Source organism: Mesoplodon mirus (assembly GCF_964341445.2).
Source record: "Mesoplodon mirus genome assembly, chromosome: 1".
NCBI classification, from domain to species: domain Eukaryota; kingdom Metazoa; phylum Chordata; class Mammalia; order Artiodactyla; family Ziphiidae; genus Mesoplodon; species Mesoplodon mirus.
In genome coordinates, this window is record NC_138976.1 from 88,467,276 (window position 1) to 88,480,053 (window position 12,778).

At 41.3% G+C, this 12,778-nt stretch overlaps 1 protein-coding gene across 4 annotated transcripts in view; it reads right to left on the reverse strand.

Moving 5' to 3' along the window:
- LOC309798752 (transducin-like enhancer protein 1) overlaps window positions 1-12,778 on the reverse strand; it is an 88,865-nt gene that overhangs the window by 40,137 nt on the left and 35,950 nt on the right. For 3 of the 4 annotated variants that reach the window (XM_082611327.1, XM_082611326.1, XM_082611329.1), the window contains exons 7-8: window positions 4,227-4,431; window positions 3,472-3,488 (exon numbers count right to left, since the gene is read on the reverse strand). In XM_082611327.1, coding sequence (XP_082467453.1) covers window positions 3,472-3,488; window positions 4,227-4,431 — 222 coding nt within the window. The remainder of the gene's footprint in view (window positions 1-3,471; window positions 3,489-4,226; window positions 4,432-12,778) is intronic. The other variant, XM_082611328.1, reaches the window with a different exon arrangement.

Genomic DNA, 12,778 nt, shown 5'->3' on the forward strand with positions numbered 1-12,778 from the left:
ATTAATTGGGATATCTAAAGTTTTTATTACTCCTGAAGAAATAAAGGCTTTTGTTAGGTCATTTTTTTGCTCAGTAGTAGCACTCTGGTTAATAGGCTTATGTTAAAAAAAAAAAAAAAGGTTTGCGAATTAGAAAACAGCCAAACAGCAAAATACACCTCTCAAAAGTTACTAGCTTTATCATTCATCCCTTTCAGAAACAAGAAACTTAAAAAGAGTGTCTGTATTTTCTCTCTGTTCTTAGCACCTTTATTTCCTGGGTTTTACATTAAACAGGTTACATTAAGGTTCATTTGTTTTCCTACCATAAAACCTTAAACCAGCAAATGGAATAATCTGTCACTAAAAATAAACATAAACTATCTATGAACCAGTTTTAGACTCACAGATAACGATCCACACACACTCACATTCCCTCTGACATAGGTCCCTGATTTTTGCACTTGATATAAAAAATATATTCGTTCAACATAGAAAGAAGAGCAGGAAAAAAAAAAAAAAAAGACTCTATGCCAGCCTAGAACTTTTTAGAACTCCTTGGTCTTCTTTATGGCAGAGGTTCTCAGAGTTTGGTCCAAGGACCCTGAGGGTGCCTCGCTGTGGGCAGATTTCTTCCAATACTTAAACCAAAACAATGTATGGCAACAAAGAAAATGCAGAAGCTGAGGAAAATTCAACTGCCCTCTTTTAGGCCAGGCATTGAAGACATCTGCAAATGTGCAAAAAAAAAAGTAACCACTCTTCCCACTCCAATTTTTTATTTTGGAAAATAGTTATTTTTCACTAAACATGTTATTTATGTTAACACAAGTAGCTCTTTCTCTGTTTAAGTGATTTTAAAATGTTTTATTTCTAACCCAGAAATTTTTCAAAATATATGACACACATAAACAAAAGTTCTCTGGGGTCATCAGTTACTTTAAGGGTAAAAGATTCTGAGACCATAAGGTTTGAAAATCGCTGCCCTATAGCCACTGCTCTTAAACCCTCAATGAGTGAACAAACAAAACAGCAGTAGAGAGCAATGAATGGACTTCATCTGCCAAGTAAAATTCAACTTCATAATTCAAACCACTTTATTAAACAGGTAAGTACTATTATACTTTAGGAGCTCATAGTACACATCATCTCGTTACCCACTGAGTCTCAGATGTAATTTTACACAAAGTTTGCAGAGAGCTAGTTAATTTTATGTAACTGCAGCAAAATCCCACTTATATGGATAGTGAACAATTTAATCCCTCTCTACAGACTGAATTAAATTTTTAGATTAAAAATTAGTGTAGTTTCTCCATTTTATATTATCATTACCATGAGTTTTCTGTAATAATTACACAGGAAATTCAGCATATATACTTATTCTGGAAATACTCTTTGAAATTATTATTAAGACTTGACAAAAATTTGGTGTGAAAAAGGAGACATGCAAATAACACATTAAGTAATCACGTATTTTATATTATTTTATAGATTGGTTTATGCAATGTATCTACCACATTTGGACTTAAAAGTTCAATTGCTAACTCAACACGGACTTACAAACTAAACTAAGTAGACTTGAAAACAATCCACAGCTGCCTGAAATTCAAGAACGATTTAGTACTTCTTTAAGGGTACAACTCATTAACCTTCGTCCACCTCACCCTCACTTCCCCAATCAAGTTCTTGATTACATCTTCCAGCCAAAATTACACACAGATTATTAGACATACTCAGAAATAGTCACACCGAGTTATGGAAAAATGCCTCTACAAGCTTAAGTGTGCAAATTCTACTCTTTCCTGCCACTGGCATTTCAGAGAGGCATACACCATGGTATCCCTTCCACAACTGTCTAGAACTCCTGCTCAAACTTTCTTCAGCCTTGTATCGTCTAGCATTTTTGTTGCTTTCCCTTGGTTCTTTGAGAAAGGGCTTGTGATACGTGTGCCTACATATCCCTACACATCGCTCACTACAGATATATTTCCTATATTACCTTACATAGAGTAAGCATTCAATAAATATACCGTGACTTAAGGTGGAACAGTAGTACTGATAACATAAAGTTGAAATAAAAATAAAGTCTCAAACCTAGAATAAATTCAATAGATTAAAACATGCAGCAGACTAATGCATGTGGGCATTCCCAACATCATCTTCTGCCATCTCTATTCTCTGGCCCAGGATTAGGGTTTTTAATTTGATACTCCATTGAATGAACCTGGCAAAAAAGATGACAATCTACAGGGACACTGAAACAGCAAAACAGAAAGGTCACCTCCATAAATCAGTTTACTTAGGTCCATACTTTCGGAGTAGGTAATTTTATTCCCTAGATCTAATTTTTTTTCTCCCCTCTTTTCTCCTCCCAACATTTTCCAAAGAAAACTTACAGGACAAGAATTTCAAAACTACCTACCTCATCCTTTCACCATTATCCATTCCCCCCAATACATCCTGACACATGAAGTAAAAAAGGTCTGTCCCAAAAAGAATTTTAAAAATAGCTACCATTCTACACAGAAGGTGTGTGTGGAGGGGTGCCTAAACTTTTCAAACTGAAAAAGTTTACATACCGTCCCCCCAAACTCATAAGAAAGTATCAGAGTGATTTAAAAGTTCAGTATCTCCTATTTTTTAACAATATTTAGATTGAAGATGATCAAAATACCGCCATGTTCAGAAAGAAGGAAGGAAGGAAGGAAGGGGGCAAAAACTGGAGGTTATTTGACCTGAAAAGGGGCCGATTTCTCATTCTGTTTGTTCCACAACATGTAAGAGACGCATTTTAGAGACAGGCCTCCCCACAAGTAACCGGCAGATATGTGTACAGATCAAACGTGCTTTATGTAAAATGGGTAAGATTTAGGCTGGTGAAAAAAAATGAACTCGATAAGCACAGAGCCCCGTGCACTGAATTTCCTTGGTTTTGAGAGCTTACTCAGACACTCAGTTCTCTGGACTAAAATAAAGTTAAGTTCAAGTTCACACTCCAAGGACAATTATGAAAAGAAAACTAGATATGGAAACCTAGCAACTAAGATGCATTTGCAGAGGATAATGAATGGTTTAGGTAGAAATAACACAATACTAACTAATTTCACATATGGATTGTGACCTCTTGCCTGTACAACTGACTTAAGATAAAAAATGAATACTCTCTTAAACTACAGGTAAACCTGGACTCGAAGTGCAATGATAAACATATTTTTTAAATGGGTCTGGGGCACATAGGGATCAAAGTGTATTTTCAAGTGAGTAATCATAGCAAACAGCTTTGCCTCCCTCTCATCTGATGGAAGTTTTATATAAAAGACAAAGGGTGGGGGGAAACAGTCATATTTTTTAAAAAAAGAAAAAAAAAGAAAAACAGGTCGCCGAGAGAGAGTAGAATATGCGTGTCTGTGCCTGTGTTTAAAGAAAGGCGGATGAGGGTGCACTGCAGTGGGGGAGAACGCGTTTATGTGCAGCAGGCGTCAGGGTACTTACTGTGCCCGGTTCTCTGTCTGCTCCCGAGGTTACCAAGAAACGCACAGACATGCCCGTTCAGACACAGAGGCAAGAACAGAAATAAAAAAAAGGGGGGAATAATTAGAACACAAGCCCCAAACAGTTTTAAAATGGCTTTTATTTATATAAGTCATTGCACATTCCTAATACAGTGATTTCCTGAAAATTACAGTATTTTGTAAACATAAGATTTACAGTTTAACCATACACAAAAGCCTATTTTTTAAAAATTTCTTGACAGAATAAATTACTTTTTTTCAAAAATTAGTCAAGTGCAATTTTGCCCAATATTTAATGCATACTAGAATTAAAGCCTATGAAACTAAGTAGTAACAGATGCAATTATCAAACCTTTCATTTGAACACATTCACTTTCAAATTTAACTTCTTATTTCGCCCCATTTAACAACATTACTTTCTTTGAAAATTACCCAATTAAGCAGTTAACAGTTTTCCATAATATGGTACAGGCCACTGGCATTAATGAGGCAGTTGCCAAGATGTCAAGATGCCTGCCATCTAAAGAGATGGAGAAATCTACAGATGCCCACGTTAAACCCTGAAAACCTCCAGGGTGAACTGTGTTTCAGTGGCCAAGCTGTGTGACAGACAGTTCCTCTTAGCTCATTGTTTGCTCTCTGAATGGGCTGGGGCTTTCTTTAGCGGTGCACAAACTTTGCAGCCCTGTAAGAGTGTTAGGGCAAGGTCCTAATCTGGCTTGCCCGGCCTCTCACCTCTGTGGTGCTCTGCATCGTGGTGCTTCTTGTCATCTTTAATTGCCAAGTGAGACTGGCCACTCAGAGCACTAGACAGCGCCAGGAGGCCGGCACTGCCGCCGAGGGGCGGGATTCCAGGAGGCTGAAGTCCCGAAGGGTGAGGGGTGAGGGGCACTGGAGGTCCATGGCCGTGAGAAAGATGCTGAGCTTGCAACTGCTGCTGCTGTTGGTGGTGGTGGTGAGAGAGGAAGAGGAGGAGGGAGAGAGAGGGAGGTGGTGGCGGTGGTGGCGGTGGTGGTGGCAACCAGGGAGACAGCAGACGTGACAGGAGAGGATGGAGGAGACAGAACAGGAGGTTCCACACACACACACATAGACACACAGAGACACACACACACAGAGACACAGACACACACACACACACAGAGGAAGGGAACAAGGAGAGAGACAGGGAGGAAAGAGAGAAAAAAATGTGGTTAGCACTTTCAGTCCATCAAAAGCTTTCATCTGCTCAGTTACCTGATATCATACAATCTTCCCAAAACATAATCCTCAGATTGACACTGTCACCTTCAGGCCTAACTCACGCCCTCGAAGTGTAGCTATTGATTATTAGCAAACTTGGATAAGTTAGTAAGCCCTCACACAGTGGTTAGTTCCATCTCTAAGTGCCTCCAAGGATGAAATCCAGCGCATCATTGAATCTAAGATGCCACAGATTTCAGACCCATTCTGACTTCAGAAAGGTTAAAATAGGAGAGGTGCAGATATGCATCCTATAATACAGTAACTATATTCTCAACTAGTCACCAGTTACTAGGTGACTCCATTGCACCCCAGCATTCTTGCGTTAACTTACCACAACGTTAGGATGAGACAAAACCAAACATTATCTTTAGTTAACGGAACCTAGAAAGCAGGAAGAAGTAGCATCTCTCATGTACTTGTGTGCCCTGAGCTCATCAAGCCCTCACAGAATGGAGGAAGTATTGATATTCCCATCTCACAGATGGGGCTCAAGGCATTGAGTTTCTCCCACCAGGTGGCAGGGAAGTGAAGTCAACGTAGGAAGGACCCTCATGGCTGTGCTCTAGTCACGGTACCACCACATACAGAGGGAGCCCTCTGGGAGCCACGCATGTGACAAATGGAAGGAACCTTAGAGACAAAACTTTGTTTATCCCTTCCTTTCTCCTGAGCCCCATGCCCCAAACCTACCCCCCTCCCGTGTCACAGAGGAAAACACCAAGACTCAGGCCAAGAACCCTGCTGAGGAAAGCACTCCCACCAGATGTGTGGGACTCCAACCATGATGACCAAGTCCCCATTCCCAAATGCCTTCGCCTCTATCACTTAACCCATTCCAGAGGTTAGAAACCTGTTCACATTAGAGTATCACTGCTCTCATATATTATATTTAAGATATGTTGTAGGAAATGAAAAAGTATCCAAGCAATGGCCCTTGCACCATAAATCTGGCCACATTTCAGCTGTCCAACATAAAACTCGTTTTTGATGAGACAGTAAAAACGATTAAAGCTCAATTTCTAAGGTGTAATGTTAGGAAATTCTTAAGATTCTGATTTGTGCTCACTTCCCTGGGACTCAATTACTCGTTTTATTTATTACACCCTTGCACATACTGAATATATTAGATCTTCACACCAGATCTTCAGCAATTTCCACCCTGACCACTGATCTTTGACTGAATCCTAAACATGCTTCCGGCACGCAAGAGCAAGAGAAAGCAGCATCTAAAAGGCAGAAATCGGTATCTATAGTCATTTAACAGTAAATTTTCAACCACTCCTAGTATCTTTTAAAAAAATCTTTAGGCGTCAACCTTCTCTTTAAACCTCCACTCCTTCCAAAGAGAGCACAGTTCTAATGCGAGGGAAACTGGAAAAGGGGTGAGGTCAGAGCAGGCAGCATTAATAGTATTCTTGGAAAGTATTTATAAACTACTCATTCACCATTTGAGATCACAATAACAACTTCTTTATGCATAAAATCACCTTCCTGTCATCCCAAAGACACTAATTCTTGCTCCGTCACCTTTTAAGAGCTTGGCAATAGCAGCACATAAAACTGAAGGAGCTGGCAGCGGCATCACGGTCCACTAGGTATGCTCATTAGCACTTAATTAGGAACTAGACACCTGCCATAAGAAATGTGCTCGGAGAAAGATGAGGAACAGGTCTGCCCTACCAGCGATTACTATCATTACTCAGAGTAAAAGCAATGTCCGGCTTCTTGGAGGGAAAGGCAGTGATGCATACACAAGCGGGTGCAGTGGGGTAATTAAGCACGGCACTGATTAAAGAAGATGAGAGAGGCTAAGCAGAGGGGAGGGAATTTAACTATAGGGTGGAGGATACCAACCCTATCACCCTTGCCTGCACCCCACCCCCAGTCCCCCTCTAAAATCCCCCCCCCCCAAATGGAGACACCAAAAAACAACTCCAGACGTGTGATTTTACGTTAGAGCAAAGGCAGTCTCAGGTGATATTTGGATATGCTAGAAGGAAGCAGATTTTCTGCCAAGCCCAAGTTGGTTTTTGGAAAGATGAACTGGAAAGGATTCTCTGATGTACTATTGAAAAGAAAGACTAAGCTTATAAGATAAAGGGGCTTTGCCACAGCTGTGAAACAGACCTGCAAAGTTAAACTCAACCTTCAGGCAAATAGCTCTCAACAGGGCTATCCAACAGCCTAACTGGCCGTGGGTAAGTCCCACCTCTAGCGTGCTCTAGCTTTCCAGGCCCCTTGAGGAGATAGCTCACTGCCCATTATTAGAGGCAATTAGGTTCTTCCATCCTTAGCTTGGCGATCTTGAAACTCCTTCTTCCTCCTTTTTTTTAAGAAAGCATAAATCCTATCACAAAATGAAAGGAGTACTAAGTAGGCAGCGACAGGATGAATCACAGCTGTTGAAGCTGCTGCAGGACCCAAGAAACGTGGATACTGCTGCCTCACGTTCTACTTCTTTATCCCACCATGCAGTGCTCCTAGATCATATTTCCAGCTTCCTTATCTGGCCTCAGCTCGGAATACACAAGAGGGAGGAAGGGTGGGCGCATAATGGCTCCCATGTCACAGACCAAAGAGTGGCTTGCCGTGGGGCTCATAGCCAGAACAATGATTGCAAAGCTTTTATTCCCTAGAACAGCATTTCTCCTGTGACCCCAGCAGCCCAGGACTATTCACAAGGGATCAGCTGCAGACCTAATGTTCCCAAGCAAAGGGAAGGAAGAGGGCAATCTCTTTCTCCACCGAGGACCTCACGTTTCTCCCTTCCCAGGTAAGGAGATACTCTTGTGCAATACTGCACACCCAGAGACAATCCACATTCACTATTGGGCATTTACCCGGAAATAAAACCATCTTCACGATGCAGCCTCATCAGCAGTGACAGATGGGAATTTGTTCTTAGATTTATGACTCACGAGTGCCATCTCTCCAGTCCCCACTTTCCAATACCCTACATCTGAAAAAGGAAAGTATCTTTTGCTCTAGCTCTCTTCCAAGGAAGCTGATAAAGAAGAATCAAGCTGAAACAGAGATAGTTCCGGCTTCTCTCAGAAGAAGATGCTTAATAAGTAATAAGTGTTATTTCTAAGATAAAAACTTTATTGAAATGAATAGAGGGCCCACATCCAGGAGACTGAAACAACTGACTCCAAAAGGGCAGCCCACTTGCCCCATGTGTCCTAATGAACATTTTTTTCTCAACACGGCTTACCTGGGACAGACTAGTACTCATCACCTTCACCAAAAGGAAGAAACATGAATGTTACTTAAAAATATATGCCACAAGAAAAGAGATCCTGACATTGCTATATAGCCAGCAACACATCAAAAAATCCGATGGCTCTGCCAATTAGGGGAATTTACATGAATCAGTCCTCCATAGACCCAAACCTACCCAAATCATCGGGGAAACTGTAAAATGTTTCTCAACGTGACAGCAAGGCTGGCTGGGAAAATTCAACCTTCTACCCATTCATTAGCTTGCACTAATTAGTAAACGTTTTCTTTAAGTTAATGCTTATAGATTTATACACCACAGAACACATAAGCAACACAGTTTATAAAGCTATCAGAAAAGGCATTTCTGATGAACAATGGTGGTTTGGGGTAACATGTATCAATCTAGAGTGGTAGCTCTTTAAACAATTTCAACACCACTTTCCCCACCCCAGGGACATTTGGCAACACCTAGAGACATTCGTGGTTGTCACAACTGGGAGGGAAAGACCAGTAGAAGTGTTGCTGGCATCTAGTAGGTAGAGGCTGGGGATGCTGTTAAACGTCCTACAATGCACCGGACAGCCCCCAGCACAGAGAATTCACGAGCCCAAAATGTCAACAGTGCTGAGGGTGAGAAGTTCTGGTCTCAACCTAAGCTGGAATTCTGTCCCATTACATTAGAACCCACGTTCTTATATGCCAAAGGACTTGCCAAATTGTTGCTTAAAAAACAGAAGTACTGGGCTTCCCTGGTGGCGCAGTGGTTGAGAGTCCGCCTGCCGATGCAGTGGACACGGATTCGTGCCCCGGTCCGGGAAGATCCCACATGCCGCGGAGTGGCTGGGCTGGTGAGCCATGGCCGCTGGGCCTGCGCGTCCGGAGCCTGTGCTCCGCAGCGCAAGAGGCCACAGCAGTGAGAGGCCCACGTATTGAAACAAAAACAAAAACAAAAACACCAGAAGTACTTTAAAATATTCACTTTTCACTGTCCCTTCTCCATCGAGTACCTTGTCACAGCTCAAAAAAATGAGCCTCTGCTTCCTAATGCTGACTCCACTAACAATTCGAAACAAAACAAACAATCAGAAACTTCACATTTTACAAAACAATTTGGGAAAAGAGCTACAATGGGAACTTTTACATACTGTTCTGGTGCCTCAAAGGTGATTAGGGAAAGGTTTAGTTTGGGTCATAAGGAGATAACTGTACTTGTTCTTAATCCAAACAATTTGAATAGGCTGGGAATGAGACAAGTAAAACAAACACCAAACACTGAGTTAGTGACACTGAAAACCCACAAGGAATAAAATAACCTCATCCGTGTCAAACAACAGCCACACATTTAGAATTTTAATTCACATTTTACCCAGTGCAGACTGGGTCAATTTATGTTGCTATATGAAATTGACTTTGCTGTTTACATTCAGAGCCTTAATATAATTGTGCAGTGGTTTCTACATTTTTGTTTCTAAAACAGGTGTAGCACAGGGTTTATCACCACAGAGCTGCCTATACAAGTGGAAAGGACACCAGAATAAAAACGAAGGCCAACGTCCCTCTCATCCCCACTAGATGTTAATAAGTTCCTTATCACCAACCACTGAATTTCTGAAATTTAACCCACTTTATAACCTTTTGGGAAAACTATGTCACACAGATCACAAACTGAACCCAACCAGAACTAAAACCATGCCCCAAAATAGCATCTTTAATGCTAAAAGTGTGACAGTAAGTGGCATTTATAGCACTTGGTATTTAAACACTTTTAAAGTGTGTGGGGGGGGAGTGAAAAGTAGCATTTATTGACAGTTCTCTCCAAGTCATTCTTCCTTGATTTTCTGCTATTTCTCTGTTCTTTAAAACACTCAGTTCTTATCTTGGGAGAGTGCAGAAAAAGAAAATGGGTATGCTATGATAAACAAGTGGGAAAAGTGGGGAAGAGCTATGTGGCAGGAGAAACATCAAGGACACCACTACAGGAGTTATCTGAAAACCTCCCATTATGTGGATGGCCTCTCGCGTGAAGGGGGCAAGGGTGATAAACAGGCAGAAACTGCTTGCTGGGGCCAAGAATTCGCAAGCCACTTGAAGACAATAAAATAAATAAATACATAAATCCATTGAGAGGCTCCATCTCGATGCAGGGGCACACAGAAAATGAGATGCAGAAGCAACACTGATGGCCTGTACGTAGGCAGGCACCAGGATGAAGGCCTAAATTTCTGAAAAGGATCTAAACTCGTCTTTACTGCTTCTGCATCTCAGCTAATCCACACAGGCCAACTCATTCTGCATCACCCCCTGACTTATTCATCCTACCTGCCCTGGGTGTCTGTTTCTGTCATGACTTAAAAGACCTAAACTAGAATAAGCTTTTTAAAAGCCTTGTTTACTTAGGTAGATCCACTTATAAAACCATATAAGGTTTCAGTGAAAAGATGCTCAGCGCCATCAGCCATCAGAGAAATGCAAATCAAAACCACAAGTGAGGGGCTTCCCCGGTGGCGCAGTGGTTGAGAGCCCGCCTGCCGATGCAGGGGACACGGGTTTGTGCCCCGGTCTGGGAGGATCCCACATGCCGTGGAGCGGCTGGGCCCGTGAGCCATGGCCGCTGGGCCTGCGCGTCCGGAGCCTGTGCTCCGCGGCGGGAGGGGCCACAACAGTGAGAGGCCCACGTACCGCAAAAAAAAAAAAAAAAAAAAAAAAACCCCACAAATGAGACAGCATGTCACACCAGGAGGGCTAGAATAAAAACAATGGACAATAACAAGTGTTGGAGAAGAAGCAGAGAAACTGGAATTCTCATCCACTGCTAGGGAGAATGTAAAATGGTACAGCCACTTGGTTGTTTAAGCTAAATGGAGTTACCATATGACCCAGAGTTCCATTCCTAGATATAAACACCAGATAAAAGAAAACGTGTCCACACAAAAATTTGTACACAAATGTTCACAGCAGCATTATTCATAACAGTCAAGAGGTGGAAACAACCTAAATGACCAGCAACTGATTGGATAAACAAATGCAGCATATTGATGCAATGGAGTATCATTCATCAATAAAAAGGACTGAAGTACTTGCTACAACATCTATAGACCTTGAAAACATTATGCAAGTGAAATAAGCCAGACACAAAAGGCCACATATCATATGATTCCGTTTATATGAAATGTTCAGAACAGGCAAATCCACAGAGATAGAAAGATTAGTGGTTGCCAGGGGGTTGAGGGGAGGGGGCATGGGGCCTGACTCCTAATGAATATGGGTTTATTTTTGGAGTGATGAAAATGTTCAAGAATGAGATAGTAGTGATGGCTGTACAAGTCTGTGAATATACTAAAAACCACTGAGTTGTGTGTGTTTAAAAGGGTGAATGATGTGGTACATTAAGTCATCTATCAATTAAAAAAAACTGCATAGATCTAATTTCTAAAATGAGATACTCAACTTTCTATTCTGAAGATTTTTCTTCTTCCTCTGAAAAGAGGGAAAATGTTATAATGCCTTCTTCTAAGAAATCCAAATAAAAATCATATGAAAATATATGGGGAAACGAACAAGTAGAAAATGCTTCAGCTCTGCATTTGTCAGAGATACCTACTTGTACCCTCAGTAAAAAAAAAAAAAAAAAAAAAAAAAACTAGCTCGACCTAAAGAAGAGGTAGGATGTATAAAAGACTTCTCTGTGATATTGCACCATCTCTTTGGAAAATTAATAAAAGGGCTGGACTGGTGGAATTTAAGTGGCAGGTATGTCACTAAATAGAAGCTGGTAGAGCTGGAAGATCCATGTTTGTTGTCATCATTTTATTTACTCCTTTTGGTAGCAGGCTATGCATTATTCTCTCAGGGTGAGAGAAAGAAACTTACAGCTGGGTTATTGATGGGCTTTCCAGGGATTAACTGCATACTCATAAGAATAAGAGGCTAACCTCATCCTCTTAAACTTCCTACACTACAATCCTATAGATGTCTGACAGCTACAGCCAGAGGAAAAAAATAATCCAACATTTTTGCTAATCCTTAAACCCATCATCTCCTGCAACAATAGGGAGTCCTTTAGGTCTACAACTCAATCTCTCAAGGACAGAAAGGCTCCTCTGCAGACACATCAGGAGTTTGTATTCACAGCCACCACCTACACAAATACACATAGTCACACACCACAGACCACCCTAGACTTCTTTTATTTCATACTAAGTTGTTTTACAGTATAGAGAATTATAAATTTGCCTGTGGAACAGGAGTATACACAGACGACCAATAACTGGAGCCCCAAACCTGAGCCCCATAGGCCTTGACAGAAGTTATATTCATGGAAAGTAAGTCAGATCACATCCAAATAAATGAGAAAGGACAAACAACGTTGCTTACATTAACCCCAAATTTCCCTGAGTTCCTGACGTTCATAGCACTGCTATGGGAAATTGTTTAAATTTTCTTATATCCAACAGTCAGCATCAAGGCAGCTATCAGAAATCTGGCATTTTGTGGTAGGGGAACTGTTCATCTGTCCATGTCTTCTAACTCTTCTCTCCTTCCAATTCTATCACAAGGATCCCCGCCACCTCTCAGGGCCAGCAAAAGGCCTGGTGCCCTTTCCTCTTTATGTTGAGTAAGGAAGCCAATGATGCCTTGTCCTCACATTTTTGCTTCTCAAACCCCTCCATCTGTTCCCCTAACTTAACTTTCCCGCCTTGTTCTGAACTTTAATAAGTTTGTTTGTCAAAAGTTAAATGGCAGTGCTTTGGCACTTCTGAGTCCTTATTAGAAGTCATTCGAGCACGACAACTTAACGGCAGGAGCAGAGCATCTGGCTG